Source organism: Pipistrellus kuhlii, unplaced genomic scaffold, assembly GCF_014108245.1.
Source record: "Pipistrellus kuhlii isolate mPipKuh1 unplaced genomic scaffold, mPipKuh1.p scaffold_m20_p_56, whole genome shotgun sequence".
NCBI lineage: Eukaryota > Metazoa > Chordata > Mammalia > Chiroptera > Vespertilionidae > Pipistrellus > Pipistrellus kuhlii.
This window is the reverse complement of record NW_023425558.1, coordinates 390927-411141: the sequence shown is the minus strand read 5'-3', so window position 1 is coordinate 411141 and position 20215 is coordinate 390927. Positions and strand designations below refer to the sequence as shown.

The 20215-nt window shown below is 58.3% G+C and overlaps 2 protein-coding genes and 2 pseudogenes across 4 annotated transcripts; 2 read left to right on the top strand and 2 right to left on the bottom strand.

Annotated features, from left to right (window-relative positions):
• The first annotated feature begins 1016 nt into the window (after positions 1–1016).
• Positions 1017–2226, top strand: LOC118706921 (annotated as a pseudogene).
• A 4107-nt stretch (positions 2227–6333) lies between these two features.
• Positions 6334–8738, bottom strand: DRAP1 (DR1 associated protein 1). Of its 2 annotated transcripts, XM_036416590.2 has the most exons (7): positions 8462–8646; positions 8168–8240; positions 7627–7720; positions 7279–7398; positions 7086–7176; positions 6860–6948; positions 6334–6562 (listed from the first exon to the last, which is right to left on the bottom strand). In XM_036416590.2, the coding sequence occupies exons 1-7, from the start codon at positions 8501–8503 to the stop codon at positions 6457–6459; spliced, it is 615 nt and encodes a 204-aa protein (XP_036272483.1). In that variant the 5' UTR covers positions 8504–8646; the 3' UTR covers positions 6334–6456. The 2 variants fall into 2 exon arrangements, with proteins under 2 accessions (XP_036272483.1, XP_036272484.1); XM_036416591.2 differs by lacking the exon at positions 7279–7398 and having other exon boundaries at positions 8462–8738.
• Positions 8739–8893: 155 nt separating this feature from the next.
• CUNH11orf68 (chromosome unknown C11orf68 homolog) lies at positions 8894–11076 on the top strand. 2 transcript variants are annotated; one of them, XM_045573765.1, is made up of 3 exons: positions 8902–9065; positions 9459–9470; positions 9723–11076. In XM_045573765.1, exons 1-3 carry the CDS (start codon positions 8932–8934, stop codon positions 10477–10479), a joined length of 903 nt encoding a protein of 300 aa, XP_045429721.1. In that variant the 5' UTR covers positions 8902–8931; the 3' UTR covers positions 10480–11076. The 2 variants fall into 2 exon arrangements, with proteins under 2 accessions (XP_036272465.1, XP_045429721.1); XM_036416572.2 differs by lacking the exon at positions 9459–9470 and having other exon boundaries at positions 8894–9065.
• A 2506-nt stretch (positions 11077–13582) lies between these two features.
• Positions 13583–14164, bottom strand: LOC118706910 (annotated as a pseudogene).
• Between the last annotated feature and the right edge of the window lie 6051 nt (positions 14165–20215).

Below are 20215 nucleotides of genomic sequence, written 5' to 3'. Positions count from 1 at the left end.
AGGTACATGCCCTTGACCGGAATCGAACCCGGGACCCCTCAGTCCGCAGGCCAGTGCTGAGCACTCTGTGTCCGACTGCATGTCATCACCTGTCACTCTGGAAGCCACACCATCTCACACCTCCAGGCCAGAGGGTGGCGGCCAGGTCACTCCATCCCTCAACTCTCCTCCCTCCCCTCCCAGCCCCTGGGGCAGGTGTGGGGAGGAGTTCCTCCTGCTGACCCTCCTGCCTTCTTCCCCTCCAGGCTTCTGGGGCCCTGTGGGGCTGCCAGAGCCACAGGACAGGGGCCTCACAGAGGGCTGGGGGGCGCCCCTGTGGAAGTGGGAGTCCAGGGCACCCAGAGGGAAACCGGATGGGAGCACCCTGAGCTGCCGTGGGGGGGGGGGGGGGTTCCTAGGCCTCAGCTTCAGGGAAAGGGGGGGGAGTGTTTCATCACTCCAACCCTCCAGGCCTTGGCCCTCAACACCCCTCTCCCTGGACCCTCTTCCCACAGTTTCCTGGCCCTCCCATCCCCCCCTCAATGGGGTTTTCTCCTTAAACCTCACCTTATCGGTCTCCCCGAAACCCTGTATAGACTGGCTGGGGCCTCTTGTCCTGTCGAGGACTCTGCAATCCTCCCGTGTGATGCTTTTTTTTCCCCAGGACACGTGTCCCCTCCCACACACTCCACCTCCTCATTGTGTCTCCCATCAGAATGAACCCAGGAACCCGCTGCCTAGCAGTGTCTCGGTGACAATGTTACGGGAGCTGAGATGTGAGCCTGGGCCAGCCCGGTCTCAGCAGGCTCCTTTGAGCGCAGTGAGGATGGGCACCCGGACCCCACCCCCTCCTGCAGCTGCAGGGAGAGTCGCTGGGACCAGCTCTGAGCGCCTGCCTGCGAGCTGTCCGGCTGCCGCTCGTCCTGGCCTACCGCGCAGACACTACGCGTCCCTGAAGGGATGGCTCAAGCCTGGCCCTCCCCGTCCTCCCTCTGGGGGCCTGAGCAGTGGCCTCCGTCAAGGTCTTGAAAGCCGCGATGGATGGGCTTGACGATCTGCTTGCCCAGGAGGTTTGTCCCCAGAGGTGGGGGCTGCGGGTACTGGATTTAAGGAACATGGTGCCGACTCCTGGAGGATACGGTGTGGATGCAGCACCCAGAGGCGCTCACCGACAGGACCCGTGGCTGTCATAGGCCCAGCCCCGACATGGAGCACCCTGAGCTCCCGTGGGGGTGTTCCTAGGCCTCAGCTTCAGAGAAAGGGAGGGGGGAGTGTTTCCTGTCCGTCCTCCATGGGCCCGCAGAGGGAAGGGGCACCGAGGGCCCCTCCGGAGGGGGAGCAGGCCCCGGTGCGGAGCAGCTGGGCTGCATCAGGAGGACGGAGGGAAGCACACCTGGGCCCTGCCCACCTGGGCAATGTGCTCCCCACCTGGGGCTCTCTCTCCCACATCCACGTGTTGAGTGAGGAGGAGGAGAAGCAGGAAGAGGAGGAGCAGGAGGAGAAGCAGGAAGAGGAGGAGCAGGAGGAGGAGGAGGAAGGCAAGGAGGAGGAGCAGGAGGAAGAGGAGCAGGAGGAAGTGGAGCAGGAGAAGAGGAGGAAGAGGAGTGTGACAGGGAACATGTGTTGAGGAGGACGAGAAGCAGGATGAAGAGGAGCAGGAGGAAGAGAAGTGTGACAGGGAACAGCAGGAGGAGCAGCGATCCCTTTCCCAATTCCTCCCTCAGATGCTCAGCCAGCAGCACCTCAGGGAGCTCGACATGGGCTCCCCCTGCTTCCTCCGAGGCCAGCGGGACCAGATGCTCAGGTGCCTGCAGACCCCGGACAAACACTCCAGAACACACTGCCGGCAGCTGTCACTTCAGACCTGACACCTGCGCCAGTGCCCGAACCTCAGGCAGCTGAGGTCCCTGCGTCTGTTTGGCCTCAGTCTCACCGATTCCCACCTGGGCCCCTCGGCGTTCTGCTGGAGGCAGAGGCACCCACCCCCCAGGCCCTGGGCCTCGGTAATTGTGCCTGGTGGACTCCCGAGGCGAGGCCATCCTGCCTGTCCTGAGCGGCTGCCACCACCTCAGGGAATTCACCACCACCTTCTCTGTGGCCAACTTGGGGAGGTGGGGCTGTCAACCAAGGGGGACTTGCCCTGGTCCAGGCTGAGCTGACGGGGTCCTGAGGGAGTTAGGACCGCCCAGCACCAAGCACTGTAGGCGACGTGACATCAGTGTAATTTCTGACGTGGCGTTTTCATGATGTGTAGCCCTGCCCTGCAGTGACCCTGCTCAGTGGGAACACTCAGCAAAAGCTTTGTTCTGGGCCTTTGGAAGCTGTAACATAGGACAGGGGTGCACTGTGCGGGGGACACCCGCATTTCAGGTTCATGTCGCTGTGAATGGGGAAGGGACCCAGCATGGGTCCTGGAATCAGAAACGTGGATCTGAGTTGCTTGTGGAGGGGGCAGGGAGTTTGAGCTCGGGGCAGGTGTGGCAGTTAATACTGGCGTGGATGGTTGTAAAGGAATGATCAGAAATAAAGACAATTTCAAAGGCAAAAAAGAAAAATTTTTATGGGAGTATCCTAAACATGCATGCACTAAAGTGTGCAGCTTAATATAGTTTTCTATCAAACCACCACTCAGTTCCAGGTATAAGACATTTCCAGAAGGCTCCGGTGCCCCCTCCCATTCAGCCCCCGTCCCGAAGTAACCGTTTAATATTGTCACTAGAGGCCAGTGCACGAAGATTCATGCAAGAACAGGCTTTCCTTCCCCTGGCTGCCAGCCCCGCCTTTGCTCCGGCCCAAGTCTCTCTGCCTTTGCTTTGGCCACAGCTGCCTTCCGCCTCGCGCCTTGTCAATTTGCATATTCCCTCCTTATTGGCTGTGGGCGCTGCCAGCTTCTGTCATGGAGTTATGGCCAATTTGCATAGTCAGTCTTTATTAGATAGTATTATTTTAGTCCTCACCTGAGGATATTTTTCCATTGATTTTTAGAGAAAATCAATGGAAAGGGAAAGACATAAACTTTGATATGTCAGAGCCTGAAGTAACTATTATACTGAGTTCTATCTCCATAAATTAGTTTCACCTGTCCCTGAATTTCATATGAATGAACTGAACGATGTCACAGTGTGTACTTTTTTTTTTTCTGGAAGGACTTTGGCAAAGGGATTGTTGACAGGTGTAAGAGCAAGGGCAGCCAGCCAGCCAGGGAGGTGGCATCCCGGAAACAGAGACCATGCAAGGTCTCCACAGTGTGTACTCGTGTTTGGCTTCTTTTGCTCAATGTAACATCTGCAGGACTCACTCAGGATGTTGTAAGACTGGTTCATTCATTTCTTTAATATTTATTTATTTATTTATTTATTTTAAAGCATATTTTAAATATATTTTATTGATTTTTTACAGAGAGGAAAGGAGAGAGATAGAGAGCTAGAAACGTCAAAGAGAGAGAAACATCGACCAGCTGCCTCTTGCACACCCCCTACCAACGTACATGCCCTTGACCGGAATTGAACCTGGGACCCTTCAGTCCGCAGACCGACGCTCCATTGCTGAGCCAAACCGGTTTCGGCTGGTTCAATCATTTTTGTTGTTGTTAATCCACACCCGAGGATATTTTTCCATTGATTTTTTAAAAATATATTTTTACTGATTTCAGAGAGGAGAGATAGAAACATCAATGATGAGAGAGAATCAATGATTGGCTGCCTCCTGCACTACTGGGGATTGAGCCCAAAACTGGGACTTGTGCCCTTGACTGGAACTGAACCGGTTCACAGGCCGACACTATCCATTGAGCCAAACCAGCCAGGGCCACCCCACCCCCTTTTTTATTAAGAGTGGAAGGAAGGGGAAGACAGACACATTGATGAGAGAGACATCAACTGGTTGCCTCCCACAGGCACCCTGACCAGGGCTGGGGACTGAGCCTGCAAACCTGGTACATGTCCTTGACTGGAATCGAACTCAGGACCCTTCAGTCCTAGGGCTGACACTTAACACGGAGCCGAACTGGCTAGGACCTGGCTCGTTCATTATTGCTGTTCTGTAACATTCTGCCGCTGTCCTAGCCCTGCCTTGCTGGGCGTTCGGCTTGTTTCCATGTGGGGATGTGAACATCTGGGGTGCGCCTCGGGGGCTGCTGTGTGACAGGGAAGGCGTATGAAGACTCACTGACATTCCCACAGCGTGAGTTTGGGAGGCGCCGGGTGACGTCAGGCCATCTCACTCCCTCAGTGACGTCTGCCGGAGGAACCCTGCGGAGGGAGCCTCTCCATGTGGCAGGAGGAGGGATGATCTCCTTCACATGACAGTCAAGGCCCTGGCTCCCACACCGGCCTCAGAAGCTGCCATTCACACACCAGCCACACTGACCGTACACTCCAGCGCGCGGCCGAGGCAGGCGGAGGCATTCACACAGGACTGGGCCTGAAGCTCAAGGCTCTTCCATGACAGAGAATAAACAACTTCCTCTGGTGCCCAGGTGGCGCTCTGAGAGGGGGTGGTCACAGGCTGCCCCTCAGTGCCAGAGGCCTCTGACCCCAGAGGCTGCACTCCTGACTCTTGGCCGAGGACGAGCCACGCCCTTCCCGCTCCCTGGCGGCTCTGAGCGGAAGCCGAGGGCCAGTCACCCAGGCTGGACCCCTTCCCAGCCTCTCCGGACAGGACCTGTGACCGCTCCAGTGGGAGGTGAGAGATGACGGCCACCTCCAGGCCCGGACTAGAAAACCGCCATGGGCCTGAGCATTCCTGGCAGTGACCGTGGAGTCAGGGGTGGAGGATGGTGAGGCCACAAGTCCGTCCTGGAGAAGTACCGCCCACCGATCAGCTGAATCCCACCATGAGCCTTACACAAACACCAAGTCAGCCCCACTGCGTTGGAGCCTGCATTTTAAGTTTGTTACATCAGCCCTTGTCCCTAACAGGCACAGCCAGAATAAACAGTACAGTGTGTGTAACTAACAAAGGTAACAACTAGCTCCATTTTACAGACGGAGAAACTGAGCCCGGAGAAGCTACAGAACTTGATGTTAATAAGCGGAGAGGCCAGGATTTGAACCTGCGGCCTGGTTCTAGAGGTGCACTCCTAAGCACTCTGCCGAGGCGGAACCCACGGGCCCCGGCCATCTCAGCCCCACCCCGCCTCCTAGGGACCTTTGCCCATGAAGATGCCACACACACCGCAGGCTGGAGAGAGAGATGGTTTCCCACAAGAAAGGGGCCCTCCGGGGAGCCGAGGAGAGGCGGACAGAAGCCTCACGCCCCATTCTCCGGGGCTGGGCCCATCCACCCAACCAGCAGCCTGGTTTCACAGAAGTCAGACATCTGGGGGAAGAACTCAGTACCACAATACCACCGTCCTCCTCCCCAATCCGCACTCTCCCTCATCAGCCGGGTCGCCTCTGACACCCCCGCCCTCCATTAACTCTCCATCCTGTCCCTTCGCCCCTCCCTCACTACAGGCCTGCGTTTCCACCATCTTAAACACAAACAAAAACTGCCCTCCTCCTCCCCCTGAGCCGCTGCTCTCATCTCTGCTTCACACCCGGAGCAGCTGCTTCCTACCACCTGCTTCTCACCTCCCGCCTTCCCTCCTCACCTGCAGCCTGCGGGTGTCCTGCGTTCCACAACTCGCCTTCCTTCTCCCAGACCCGTGGGTGGGCACTACCGATGGACCTGTCTCCTCTGATGGAGCGAGGTCACCTACTCTCCAGCCCCTCCACCCTGCTCAGCAGCCTCCAGGCGCTCTCCCCGTGTCCCCAGCTAGAAAAGGCCTGCCCCAGTGGCTGCAGAAAGAAACCGGAGTCCTTATGGTCCCCTCCCTCTCAGCACACGTCCCGCGACCATCTGTGCCCGAGTCACTGCTGGCATAGGCGTCAAGTCTGCCCACTGCTCCCAGCCTCCCGCCCCGCCTCCCTGAGCCAAGGCCCTCACAGCACATCTGCCCATGGACACCGCAGCACCGGGTGCAGAAATGAGTGGAGACTGAGCGACGTCACTGTCCTGCCCACAGGCCTTCAAGCTCTCCACAACCTCCCTCCCTCCCTCTGCTCCCACTGCCCCTTCCCGCTCTTCCTGGCACCGGGCATAGCTCTCCAGCTCCTAGTCGGCATCCCGTCCTCCCTGTGCGGTGCCCAGAGGGCAGTGGTCTCCCGCAGAGGAAGAAAAGGCCGTACAGAGAAAGGGAGAAAGCTGCCGGGTCCTCCAGTGTAAGACAGGCTGGCCCTCGCAGGACATGCACCCTCCCCCCCATCCTTCCACCAGCCCCTCCCTCACTCAGCGCTGCCCGCCCTGCTCAGGGAGGGGAGCCAGGTGGACGACAGGACGCTGGCCACAAAGCCCCGCACAGAGGCCGGGATCAACACTGATGTTCCCTTTTGTTTATTTATTTTTTTAATAAATTTAAGAACAGCTCTATCTTCTCTCCTCCGCCCAGAACAACTAAAACCAACTAAAAGGGGGTGTGGCCGGGGACAGAGGGTGCTAGGAGTCATAGTCCTCTTCGTCCTCTGCGTCAGGTCCTGAGGGGCCCGGGGGTGCGGGGGGCAGAGGCAGAGTCGAGGTGAAGGGCAGGAAAGGCGTTGGGGGGCTGCGGGGCGGAAAGCAGGAGATCAGGTCACTCTCCGGTGCCCTCTGAGCCCACAGGGAGCATGGATCCCGTACCCTCTGCATCAAAGGGGGCCAAGCCAGAACAGGTCCCTCAGCCCCCATCCAGGCCCCAATCACCGCCCCTCCCAGGGGACGGGAGCTTCTGAGACACGGTCTCCTGTCGCTAAGCCCTCCTCAGTGCCCCCTTCCCATTCCCCAAGTCTGCCACCCGGGAAAGAAGCGAGGGCAGAGTCCTGAGGACAGGCTGCTGGTGCCTTCCCGGGCCACGGCTGCTTACCTCTGGAAGTGGGCAGGGGGGCGGCTGGCCTGGGGCGGGGCCTGCGGTGTCTCCTCATCCCCGTCCGTGTCCGTGTCCTCAGACTCATCCTGGGAGCGAGAAAGGTGCGGGCCCATCACGGAGAGCCCGGAGCCCGGGCATGGCAGGGGCGGGAGCCGGCCTCGCTTACAGAGAGGCCCCAGGTGAGGCTGGATCAGGCTCCCGCCAGCGCGGAGGGCTCACCCACCTCCTGCTCCGAGTCTGTCCCTGAGAGCTTCTTGTCCTTGCCTTTGCTTCCCATCCCGCCGTTCTTCCGGCCGCTGCCTGGCTTCCGGCCCCTGCGGGAGGCACAGTCCGTCTCCCCGTCCTTCACCGGCCCCGCCGCCCCCCACCCCGCGGCCTCGGCCTTCAGCACCCGGACCCTGGGCCTGGCTCCCCACCTGCGGGCGCCCTTGTCCCCGTCCATGTGGTTGTCCTCCCCGTCCCCCTGCATGTCAGGCACAGCCGCCACCAGGTCCTTCAAGAAGTCAAACTGCTGCTCCAGCTCAATGCACTGCTTCCTGGAAGAGGGAGGGGGCGGCGGGCGGGGCGGTGAGCAGCTCTGGGTGTCAGGAGAGAGGAGCCCGGAAAACCTCCACCTTACCTCCACCCCCTCCTGGCCCTTGGCTGTGACAGCCAACTTTTCCCACGTTCAAACCACCGGCCCCTAAGGCCTCGCTGGTCCCCGGAACCCTCCCCGGACACCGGCCTCAGTGCGCCCCGGACAGAACCCGCGGGCCCGCACTCACAGGTGGGACGTGGTCATGGTCTTGGCGTTCCGGGACTGAGTCACCTGGCAGGCCTTCTTCAGCAGCGACTCCAGGAACAGCTCCAGGGCCCGGGCTCAGGGCGTCAAGGAGAACCGGGAGGGAGCGCCACCGGCCCGGCGCCCCGGCCCGCCCCGCCCCCCGGCCCCGGCCCCCGGGTCCAGGCACCCCGGACCGCCCCGCCCCCCACCCCCGCCCCATCGGCCCCGGCACCCCGCCCCCGTCCCACCGGCCCCGGCGCCCCGGGCCCCCCCGCCCCCGCCCCCGCCCCACCGGCCCCCGCACCTCGGGCCGCCCCCGCCCCCCGCCCCCCGGGTCCGGGCACCCCGGGCCGCCCCGCCCCCCACCCCCTGTCCCCCGTCCCCGCCCCATCGGCCCCCGCACCCCGCCCCCGTCCCACCGGCCCCGGCGCCCCGGGCCGCCCCCGCCCCCCGCGACCCCGGCCCCGGCGACCCCGGCTGCCCCCGCCCCCGCCCCGGGCCGCCCCCGCCCCCCGCCCCCGCCCGGCCGCCCGGCAGGATACAGATGATGACAGGCACCGCCGCCGCCACCTTCCCGATCTCTTCGTCCGTCTGCATTATCTTCTTGATCCGCGCCTGGGGAAGAGGCAGGGCGCTCGGACCCCATGGCTCCCGCCCCAGAAGACGGCGTGGGGGAGCGGGGATCCCGGAGGGAGGGGCGGGGGGCACCGGTGGGGAGGGTACGGAAGGGGGCGGGGCGTCGGGCCCAGAACCCCGCGATACGCCCGCCCCCCAGCGGGGCTCGGGCCCGCGCCTCCCGGAGCCGGCCCTCTCCCCGAACGCGGCCACGTGCTCACCGGCGGGAACCGCGCGTTGTACTTTTTCTTCTTGCTCGGCATCTCCGGGCCTTCGCCGCCCCGGCCCAGCGCCGCCGCCCGCAGCCTCCCGGCCCGGGGCCTGCTCTCCGCCCGCCCGCCCGCCGAGGCTCCCCCGGGTCCTGGTGCCGCCCGCTCCGCCCCGCCGCTCCCCACCGGGTCCTAGCGCCGCCCGCGGGGACGCCGCGCCCAGGGCCGAGCGCCCGCCCTCGGAGCCGCCCAGGTGGTGCGCGTCAGGCCCGCAGCGCCGCCGCTCCGGCCCGTCCGCCGGCCTGAAGAGCGAACGTTAGCCACGCCCCGCAGGCCGCCCCGCCCCTTTCCCTGGCCCCGCCCCGAGGTCACACCGGCCCGCCCCTCCTCAGGAGGCCCCGCCCACGGCGCCGCCGGCCCGGTGGCCCCGCCCCGCGCTGCGCTTGTCGATAAAGTTGTTGTTGAGACGGCGGGGCGCTAAGATGGCGGCGGCGGCGGCGGCCGTGGCGGGGGCGGGGCGCGGCGGCGGCGGCGGCGGCGGCGGCGGCGCGGAGCCCGGGCAGGAGCGGAACCGGGCCCGGAGCTGGGCCGGTGCCGAGCGCAACGAAGGCCGAAGGTGACGGCGGGGCGGCGGGAGGGGCGCGGGCCGGGCCGGGGCCTGCCTCTGGCCGTGGACGCCAATGCGGGGGGCGGGGGGCGCGGCGGGCCGCTGGCTGGCCTTCCCGTGGGCTCTGAAAAGCGGGAGTTCGAGCCCGGCCATCGCCCCAGCGGCCTCGGACCCGGCATTGCCCTCCCGGGCCTCAGGGTCCTGGTTGTTAAGGGGACCGGATAGCGCCCTCCGGAGGCCTGGCCCCGCGGGGCCTGCTCGGGGCTGCGCGAACGCGGGCTCCTTCGCCGCCCGCACCCACTGCCGGCGTCCCGGGCGCCTGCCGTCCCTGGCGGGCCGGGGGCAGCCGGGCCAGTTGCTCCCCCACCAGCATTCCCATTTCCGCCCAGGCGCGCACTGCAGGTGTGACCTTGGGTAAGTCTCTTCTCTCTGAGCCCGGGAGAGTGGTGGTAACAGTAGCCACAACGCTTACATGGCGCTTATTCCACCGCAGTGTTTTAATTGTCAGCAGCAAGCACTGTTATCCATTGTAAAGATGAGGCAACTGAGGCACAGGGACCGGAAGCCTTGCCCAAGGCCACACAGTGTAGTTCGGTGCCTGGCGCCCGCGAGGGCCCGTGGAGCTGCAGATCTGTTATGAACCCTAATTCGGTTCCCTCACACCAGGGGAGACCCCGGGGAGGAGCTGGAGGAGGAGGACTCTCCGGGCGGCCGTGAGGATGGCTTCACCGCGGAGCACCTGGCTGCCGAGGCCATGGCCGCTGACATGGACCCCTGGTTGGTGTTCGATGCCCGTACCACGCCCGCCTCCGAGCTGGATGCCTGGTTAGCCAAGTACCCACCGTCCCAAGTCACCCGCTACGGGGACCCCAACTCGCCCAACTCCGAGCCTGTGGGCTGGATTGCAGCGTACGGGCAGGGCTACACCCCCAACTCTGGCGACGTGCAGGGCCTGCAGGCGGCCTGGGAGGCCCTGCAGACCGGCGGGCGGCCCATCACCCCCGGCACCCTTCGCCAGCTGGCCATCACCCACCACGTGCTCTCGGGCAAGTGGCTGATGCACCTGACGCCTGGCTTCAAGCTGGACCACGCCTGGGCCGGCATCGCCCGGGCTGTGGTGGAGGGCCGGCTCCAGGTGGCCAAAGTGAGCCCGCGGGCCAGGGAGGGTGGGCGCCAGGTCATCTGCGTTTACACGGACGACTTCACGGACCGCCTGGGTGTGCTGGAGGCGGACGCCGCTATCCGTGCAGCGGGCATTAAGTGCCTGCTCACCTACAAGCCTGACGTCTACACCTACCTGGGCATCTACCGGGCCAACCGTTGGCACCTCTGCCCCACTCTGTACGAGAGCCGCTTCCAGCTGGGGGGCAGCGCGCGCGGCTCCCGCGTGCTGGACCGCGCCAACAATGTGGAGCTGACTTAGGGGCCGCCTGCGGAGCCCGCCCTCTGCGCCCCGCGGGGCTGGATCGTCCTGTCTTCCTCCTCCTGCCCCACGGGGCCAAGCCCCGGCTCTGAGGACGAGGTCGAGCTGGAACTGCCTGCATCTTCAACCCCTTTGAACTTCTGCCCTCTGTGCAGGGCCGGCCGACGCCCCGTCAGGTTCCCTGAGGGCCGGACCCTCAGACTGTCTCTCAGCTGCTGCCCCTCTGCCATCCAGAACCACAGTCCGGGGCCAGACCTCCAGGACGAGGCCCCTCCTTGGCCATCCTCATCCTCGGTTTTACCTCCCCTTCCCGCATCCCCCCTCTTCTCTTTCTCGCTCACAAGAGAGAACACTTAGTGCTTCCAGTCCCTCTCCCAGGAGCGGAGGCCCTGCAGGCCCGAGCATGCCACTTTCTGGAGGGAGGGAGGGAGGGAGGGTGATCGCACCCACTCAGCCCTGGGCAAAGGGGATGCCAGGGCCATGGACACGGGGTCTCCCCCTCCCTGTCGCCTCACAGTCTGCACCCCCTTCCCCCTTCCTTCACTACCTTGTCATGTGCCTGCTCTTGGCATTTCAATAAAACCCAGCTTGGGTCTGTGTCGTGAGTGTTTTTTAAAATACTGTTAGTGAAAAAAATAAAATGAAAATAAAATAAAATGCTGTTAGCGGTTACCTGCTTTGGTTGCTGGCCCTCTGCCCTGGCTGGGCCCTCCTAACTGCCCCTGTGATAAGATAGTCCTGCCACGAAGGCCGGGACCCTCTCTCAGAGACTCCGTCAAGCCAGCCCTGCTTCCCTCCGTCCCAAGAAGCAGAATCAGTTTCTCAGTGACTTCCCACAAATCCACGGGTGGTGGATCTATGCCTGTGAGAGAGAGGACCCTCTTGGTCCTGGCAGTTCTGGGTCGGATCACATGGTCTGGTGAACGGAGGATGGCTGGACATCCGTGTGCAGGGAGCGACCTGCAGGACCCGAGCGCCTGAAACCGCCCATTTCCTCCGCTCTCACCGCCTGCTGGCACGGGCACTGGCTGGTGCAGAGCACTCTGTACACGTTACTCACTCACAGCCCGTGTGAAGGAAATGTGGTGCTGAGCTGTGGTCAAGGCGATGGAAGCCGGGAGGGGGAGTGCCCTCAGGCCGTGCAGTGAGCCAGGCAGAGCCAGGACTTGTACCCGGTCCCCACTTCCTATTGGTGCGGTCCTGGCCTCACCCACAGGGGGCGCTTCCCAACCGCCAGGCACATTCACAGGCTCCCGCTGCTGGCTCCGCACCCTCCCAGCCCCGGCGTGGCCTGGGCTCTGGGTGGAGGCCAGGGTGTCTGGCAGGAGCCCCTGGGGACGCAGCTCTCGTGCGGGAGCTGACTCAGCCTCCAGCATCCTCACCGAATTGGAATTTGGAGCAGAGGAGCGGAGATGCCACTGGGCTGACTGGGTGGAAGTGGATGAGTCATGAGACGCTGCCTTGGCCCCCTCCCCAGCTTCCTCCCCACTCGCAGCTTCCCCTGGTCAGTCCCCAGAGCTGGGTGGTCTACACATTGGAGCCTGGTGCCCTCCTCTCAGACCAGCAGTGCTTTGCTACCGGGTGGGCCAAGGCTTGTGGGAATCCTGGCCAGGCCCTCGGGGGTCCCACAAGGATGACAAGAAGTATCAACACCACCTGGTTCTCCTGTCACTAAGGACTTCACACACTCTTTTCCATCCTGTGGGCCTGCTTTAGCCCATTCCTCCCAAACCATTGCAGCTTGCCTCCCCTGCCCTGTCCCCTCCCCCTCTCCCCCTGTCCCCCCACAGCAGCTCTCCTGCAGAGCTCCCTGGTCCCTCTCCTACTCAAAGCCCTTCTGTGGCTCCCCAGCCTGTAATACAGAGTCTCTGCTTGAGCAGCCACAACCTAACCCCCACCCCCACCTTCCCTGAGGGGCCTCTGCCCATGCTCACCCCATGGAGCCAGCTGGCACTTCTTCCGCCCCTAGCAAGCAGCCCTGAGCCTCCGGCTGTCCCTGCTGCCTGGACACCTGTCGTGCCGCAAGGATGGAGAGTTACTTATGTAATCACTTGCCTGATGTCTATCTCCCACTGACCCCTAAGCCACATGGCCAGACCGTGCGCTCAGCGAAGGCCGCAATGTCTAAATCTCAGCCCTGTCCCCAGCGCCTAGCACAGTGCTTGGCTACAACCACCTTTCCATTCATTATTAACCGGTTAACTACCACGTGTCCCAATGGAAACGATCCCACAGGCCATGAGATATATATATTTTTTAATATATTTTACTGATTTTTTTAACAGAGAGGAAGAGAGAGGGATAGAAAGCTAGAAATATCGATGGGAGAGAAACATCGACCAGCTGCCTCCTGCACACCCCCCACCAGGGATGTGCCCGCCACCAATGCACATGCCCTTGACTGGAATCAAACCTGGAACCCTTGAGTCCGCAGACTGACACTATCCACTGAGCCAAACCAGTTTTGGCTCGCCATGATATTTTGAATTTAATTTTAAAAATCAATTTTCAATGAATATTATAAAAATAAATATATTACAATTCGGGTGTTCTTGACTGTTTTCAGCTGAAAACTCATGGGAAATGATTTTAAAGTTGGTCAGGGCTGCCACTTAGGGAAAACAATTTTTATGGATGCGTGGCGTGGGGAAGGTCCACCGCCTGCATCTACAGCTGCTTATGGCGAACCATGTGCTAACTGAATGGAGGAGTGTGCAGCCCGCACCCAGCCCCTGCCAGTGGCTCTGCCCGTCTCTCCATCCCTGCTTCACCTGCTTGTTCCAGAATCCTGAGCTGCCTCTGGTTTCCTTGCACACGTTCTCGCCTCACTTGTGTGTTTTTGCTTATCGGCTGTCACCTCTGCTCGTTGTGCCTCACCTCCCTGCTTTCCTGGCCGACTGCGCTTCGCAGAGCCACAAGCTCATTTTCTCAGGTTTCTCCTCCCCATTCATCTGCACTTCAGGCTCCCATAGCAACCCCACCTGGGGCTCTGTGTGTGGGGGCCCCTCAAAAACAGTGGCTGAGCCATACCCCTCAGAGTGGCCTCCCACCAGTGCCAAATCAACACTACTGAATAAATGAGTGATTAAATGAAAGTTACTTTTTTTTTTTTTTTTTTTTAGTTATAGTCAGGTCTTTATTAAGAATTTCATCTGCCAACTTAGCGTTTTCCACCTACACGGGGAGCAGAAACCTTCACCGGCTTCACAATCTTTTGCTTAGGCGCTGCCTTTGCGGGAGCCTTAGCAGCAGCCATTGCTGTCTTTTTAGATGCCTGCTTAGCCTTTTTTGCTTCCTTGGCAGCCCTGATAGCTTGCTCTCTCTGAGCTTTCCTAACTTCAGGCTTCTGGTTCCTCTAGGCCAGTATATCAGCAAGAGATGCACCGGTGATGGCCCTCCCAGAGGGCGGGTTCCTTTCTTCTGAATTTCTTCCGACTGCCCCTTTTTGTGCTTCCTTCTGTAGAGCACAGTCCAGTTTATCTGCCGAGGATTCCTCTTGGAAAGGAATGCCGACTCGCATTTTGCATTAAGAAACTGGAAAACCTTCCCGTCGGTCCTGGCATAGCGCCTCCCGGGTCCGGGGTAGATCTTGTAGCCATTGAAGCTGCACAGCTCGACCTTCATGGCTGCGGCCGCCGGAGAGCAGGAAGGACGGTGAAGAGGAAGGAGAGGATCATGGGAAGCTGAAAGTTACTTCTGTGTCTGGGCCAGTTTCCTCATTCTGTTCATAACATGAACCAGGCACTATACTGAGTGTTTACATGCATTATCTAAGCCTCACTTGACTGTTGTTGCAGAGGAGAAAACTGAGGCCTAGAGACGGCCAATAATTGGTTCAAGGTTACAAAGCCGTGAGCGGCAGAGCCACGGTATGAATCAGGTGCTCTGCCAACTCCAGAGTCCCTGATGCATCGCTGAGCCCGCTCTGTAAGGCCCAGCAAAGACTTGGGCTCTGATTTGTAAAGCACACAGGTTGGGTCCTCAGAAGCACCTAAAGGGAGGCTGGGTCAAGACCAAGATTATATACGTCAAAGAGGAAGGGAGAGGGTGAGAGAGAAACATCAATGATGAGAGTGAATCATTGATTAGCTGCATCCTGCACGCCCCACCCTGGGGATTAAGCCCACAACCTGGGCCTGTGCCCTTGACCAGAAGCAAACCCAGGACCCTTCAGTCCGCAGGCCGATGCTCTATCCACTGAGCCAAACCAGGTAGGGCCAATTCCCATTTTACTGGTAAAACAGGCCCAGAGAATACTCTGACTAAGCCGACCTTGGCAAGAAGGACCCCCAGGCCTCCTGTGGAGATTGCTGCCCTGCCCGGCCAAGGGCGCCCCACGACCCACCCCCTCAGGCTGGCAGCAGTCTGTCCTGTTTGGCCGCCCCTTCAGCGTGGGACAGGCTGGGAGAATTTGGACGAGCCCCTGTGCTCTGCTCCCTTATGAAACCACAGGAAGGAGGACTAAGGCCAGAGAGGGGCACCCCGCCTTCTCTCACAGGCCCTGCGAACCCCGAGCCCCAGAGAGGAGGCCAGGGGATGGGGAGAATGTCTGACCCCCATCCCAGCTGGGACCGGGCACGGACTCAGGAGAAAGCTTCATTCAGCCAGAGCCTTGGCAAGGTTCTGGGGATTTTCCCAGCAAGACGATTGCACCCCACTCCGCCTGCGGGGCGGGGCCTGGGCAGGGACAGAGGCTTGGGTCACACAGCTGATTCATCCGAGCAGGGAAACTCCCCACTTCTGACATGCATCCCCCACACACTGAGGGTAACCTGAGGGCACCCGGCCCAGACCCAGCAAGCCCATCTTTTCTTGATGACACCCCTGGGTGAGAACACTCAGGCTGGACAGCGGGACAGAGTTGGGACGGGTGGCAGGGCCGAGGGACAGCTTCCCGCGGGATAACACCAGGGACTGGAACCAGAGTGATGGCTGGACAAGGGCCCTCACCCATTTTTCAGATGAGAAAACGGAGCAAATACATACACAAACCTCCTCTGCACCAGGCACTGCTCTAAGCAGTTGGCTCTCATGTTGACCCTCACGGCCCTGCTATTGCTGCGAAGGAAGCTGCAGAGAAAGAGGTTAAGTGACTTGACCATAGTCAAGGCTAGAAGTGCTCCAGCCAACTACACAGCTCCCAAGAGGGAGCTGTCCCCGTCCCTGAGCAGCTCTGACGCCTTGGGACCTTAGAAAACCAGGGTCCTGGAAGCGGCTCCCGGGAGGGCCTGGGGAGCCAGGACCAGCTGAGCCTGCAGAGGCCAGGAGAGGGCAGCGGAGTATTCCCACCACGATTCCTTCTCTCGGGCTCTGACTCCTTTCCAAACCCAATCCCTTCCTCCCAGGGCCTCCCTTTCCGGTCTGCCCCTCCCCGCAGACGCCGCACGCACACCCAGGCGCACACATGCTCACGGCGAGTTCAGCGTCAGGCCCTGCAGAGGCCTGCTGGAGGGGAGCTGAGGCTCCATGAGACATGGCCAAGGGCCCCCGGCAGGCAAATTCTGTCCCATCTGGCTCCTACTCACAGGCTGCATGAGTCACCCCCTCACCCCCCATGACTCAGTTTATTCGGGTGCCCAGGGGTCCTCCCAGCGAGGGTGGGGCGGCTGACTAGCCCAGCCCAGGCCCTGCAGCCTTTCATCCCAGGATGAGTATTGCATCCCGCTCCCAGCCCAGAGCAGGGGCTGGCACCCTGGAGCCCAGGGTGGAGGAGCCTCAGGTCCAGGAGGTTAGGGAGAGCCCAAGAGCTGGGTGACAGGCCCCAACTGCCCTGGCCCAGGTCCTCAGGGAACGGGGCTGCTCCGAGAAACCTCGGGTCAGGCTGAGCGGCAGAGCCATCGGGGCACAGACAGACAGCCTTGCCCAGCTGACATGGCTCAGAGGCTGAGCGTCAATCTAGGAACCAGAAGGTCCTGGTTCCACTCCCGTCAGGGCACATCCCAGGTTGCGGGCTACTAATTGGTTTTCTCTCGTCATTGATGTTTCTGTCTCTCCTTACTCTCTGAAATCAATACAAATATATATATATTTTTTAAAAAAAGAGCCCTTGATACCCTCCATTCAGAGGAAATAGCCACGTGACACAAAAAACAGCAACAAGGAAATTCTCACTAGCGTTTATTAACTTCCCACTGTACCAGTCCTGGGCAGAGCACCATCCACCCCTCATCTCATTTACTCCCGCAACAATCCTGAAAGCAGGCACAACACCACCATGTCCGTTTACAAACGAGGAGACTGTGGCTAGAGCCTCCGGCCTGGGACTGAAGGGTCTGGGGTTGGATTCTGGTCTAAGGGTACTGCCGGTATTTTGGGCTCGGTCCCCAGTAGGGGGCGTGCAGGAGGCAGCCAATCAATTATTCTCTCATCACTGATGTTTCTATCGTTCTCTCTGAAATCAATAAAAATATTGGTTAAAAAGCTTATAACAAATAACAAATGAGGAAACTGAGGCATAGAGAAGAATGGCCCAGATCACACAGCCAGGAAGTGGCTGAGCAGGGACTCAGGCCCTCTAGCTCCAGACTGCATGTGGTCCCTCCTGCCTCGGAGAGCTGTGCTGGCTGGAACAGGGATGAGGGGCCCAAGGTCCCACCCACCTGCCTCTGCCCTGGTGGATCCCCATGGAAACCTCTGGTTTGAAGGACTACAGTGAAAGCCACTAATCTGCAAGAAGGGGAAACTGAGGCTCCCAGAGGGGAAAGGCTGACCTGAGCTCCAGTAACAAATCAGAGACGGCCAGGGCTGGCCCAAGTCTTTTTTTTTTTTTTTTTTTTTAATATATTTTATTGATTTTTTACAGAGAGGAAGAGAGAGGGATAGAGAGTTAGAAACATTGATGAGAGAAAATCATCAATCAGCTGCCTCTTGCACACTCCCCACCGGGGATGTGCCCACAACCAAGGTACATGCCCTTGTCCAGAATGGGACCCAGGACCTTTCAGTCCGCAGGCCGACGCTCTATCCACTGAGCCAAACCGGTTTCAGCTGGACCCAAGTCTTTGATGCCCCCCAGTGCCCTGGGCTGGAGCGGTGGCGGGTGAGGGGGGGGAACTCCAGGGAAGCAGTGGGGAGATGGAGCCCAGCTCCTTTCCTTCTGCCCAAGTCCAGCTCCTCAGCCTGGCACTCGAAGCCCCACTCAGCTCTCCTTCCAGCTCAGGGTCCCAACACCCATCCCACCAAATGCCCTTGGACCAGAGGAAACTCTGAGTCTCCCCTTCCACCACCGTTTGCCTTTGTGCCCACTGACTCCAACCCTAGGAATGTCTCCCCAACCTCAATGCTCCTGGGCCAGGAAGCCTGCTCCCCGCCCCCACCCCAGGGAAGAGCAGTCCTTCCCGGGTCTGCAGGGTCCGGAGAGGACTTTCTGGGGATGGAAATATTCTGTGTCTGCTGGGACTGTGCTCACATGGTGTACACAGTAGTCAAACACGTGGTCAGCACATTGAAAAAGTGAATTTTTTAATGTAAAATATATTTTAGTGAAGCAATTAGGAATTTTTTTTTTGGGGGGGGGGGAGTGGGGAATATTGATATATACTCAGAGGAAGGATTTCCCAGGTATAAGAAAACAAAACAAGGAGGAGCAAAACAAGGCTGTAGAGGAGGCTGCCTTCTGAGCACAAAGATAGGAAAGATCACTGTTCACCCTTTTCAGCTTCTGGGTCTTGGAGCAGGGAAATGGATTACAGTTGAAGAATAAATAACAAATTTCACAATATACGGCAAAAAATATAAATCATGATTTTGTGTGTTTTTTTGTTTGTTTGTTTGTTTTTTAAATAAAGATGGCCCTATTTTTTAAAAAATTGATTCCAGAAAGGAAGGGAGAGGGAGAGAAATATCAATGATGAGAGAGGAACACTAGTTGACTGCCTTCTGCATGCCCCGTCCCCCGACTGGGGATCAAGCCTGAAACCCAGGTATGTGCCTCGTGACACTCAGCCCTGAGCCATGCTGATCATGTTTTAAAATGATTTATTCACCTGGCCTTTCTGGCTCAATATATATATATTTAAATGGGCAAAACTAATCTCCAGTCAGACTAGTGGTTTCCTCTGGGTGGGGTATGGGTGTGGGAGGGTCACAGGGAGCTCCTGAGCTGCTGGGAATGTCATGTCTTGATCAGGGAGGTAGCTACATAAATTTATGTAAATGTAAAAAGTCATTAAGCTGAACATGTTGGGTGAGTCACTTCATGTATGTTAAGCTTCAATAAAATTATGTAACCATTAGAAGAAAATATAGGAGTAAATGTTCATATATCTAATAAGGATTTGAAACCTAGAATATATTTTAAAATTCATAAAATTCAACAACAACAGAAGCAAACAATCCAATTAAAAATTGGCAAAGCTCCCTAACCGATTTGGCTCAGTGGATAGAGCATCTGCCTGCCGACTCAAACTTCCCAGGTTCGATTCCGGTCAAGGGCATGTACCTGGGTTGTAGGCACATCCCCAGGGCGGGGTGTGTAGGAGGCAAGTGATCAAGTTTCTCTCTCACTGATATTTCTAACTATCCCCCTCCCTTCCTCTCTGTAAAAAAAAAAAAATCAATAAAATATATTAAAAATAAAAATTGCCGAGACCGGTTTGGCTCAATGGATAGAGCGTCGGCTTGGGGACTGAAGGGTCCCGGGTTCGATTCCGGTCAAGGGCATGTACCTTGGTTGTGGGCATATCCCCAGTAGGGGGTGTGCAAGAGGCAGCTGGTCGATGACTCTCTCTCATCGATGTTTCTAACTCTCTACCTCTCTCCCTTCCTCTCTGTACAAAATCAATAAAAAAATATATTTTAAAAAAAAATTGACAGAGCACTCTGACCAGTTTGACTCAGTGGATAGAGTGTCACCTGAAGATTGAAAGGTCAAGGGTTCAATTCTAGTCAAGGGCATGTACCTGGGTTGCAAGCTCCATCCCCAACTCGGGTTGGGGAGCATGAGAGGCAACCAGTCAATGTGTCTCTCTCACATCCATGTTTCTCTCTCTCTCTCTCTCTCTCTCTCTCTCTCCCCCCCTCCTCCCCCCTCCCTCCCTTCCGCAATGGGAAAAAATATCCTCAGGTGAGGATTAACAACAAAAACAACAAAAATGAGCAAAGGATTCAAATAGACATTTATCATGAAGCACGTGAAAAGATGTTCATTGATCATTCATTGATGATGATTAGTTTAAGGAAAAGCAAATCAAACACAAGAAGATACCGTGTTTCCCCGAAAATAAGACATCCTCTGAAAATAAGACCTACCTACAGGTTTCATTCTGAGTGAAATATAAGGCATCCCCCCAAAAATAAGGCCCCCCCTAGGCTCTGTCTCAGAATGCTATTGCTAAACATGAGAGATTTGGTCCACTGATTCTGAAAGAAATGGAGTCACAAGAAATTCACCAGGAAATTCAGGAATTGGATTGTTATGATGATGTTCCAGAAGTTGATGACATGATTGTCATTGAATAAATGAGTGAATTCTTGATACTGTAGGATTCACAGTTTGTCTGGTTTGTGTTGACAACTACCGTACTACCACCATACCGTATACAGGTAATAAATTTCCTTTATTTTCATTTAACAATAAATGTGTACCGTATTCTTCTTCATGGAAAAACAAGACATCCCCTGAAAATAAGACCTAGCGCATCTTTGGGAGCAAAAATTAATATGACACTCTTATTTTCGGGGAAATGGTATCACTTCACACCTTTAGGGAGTCTTTCATTTTTAAAACGGGAAATAA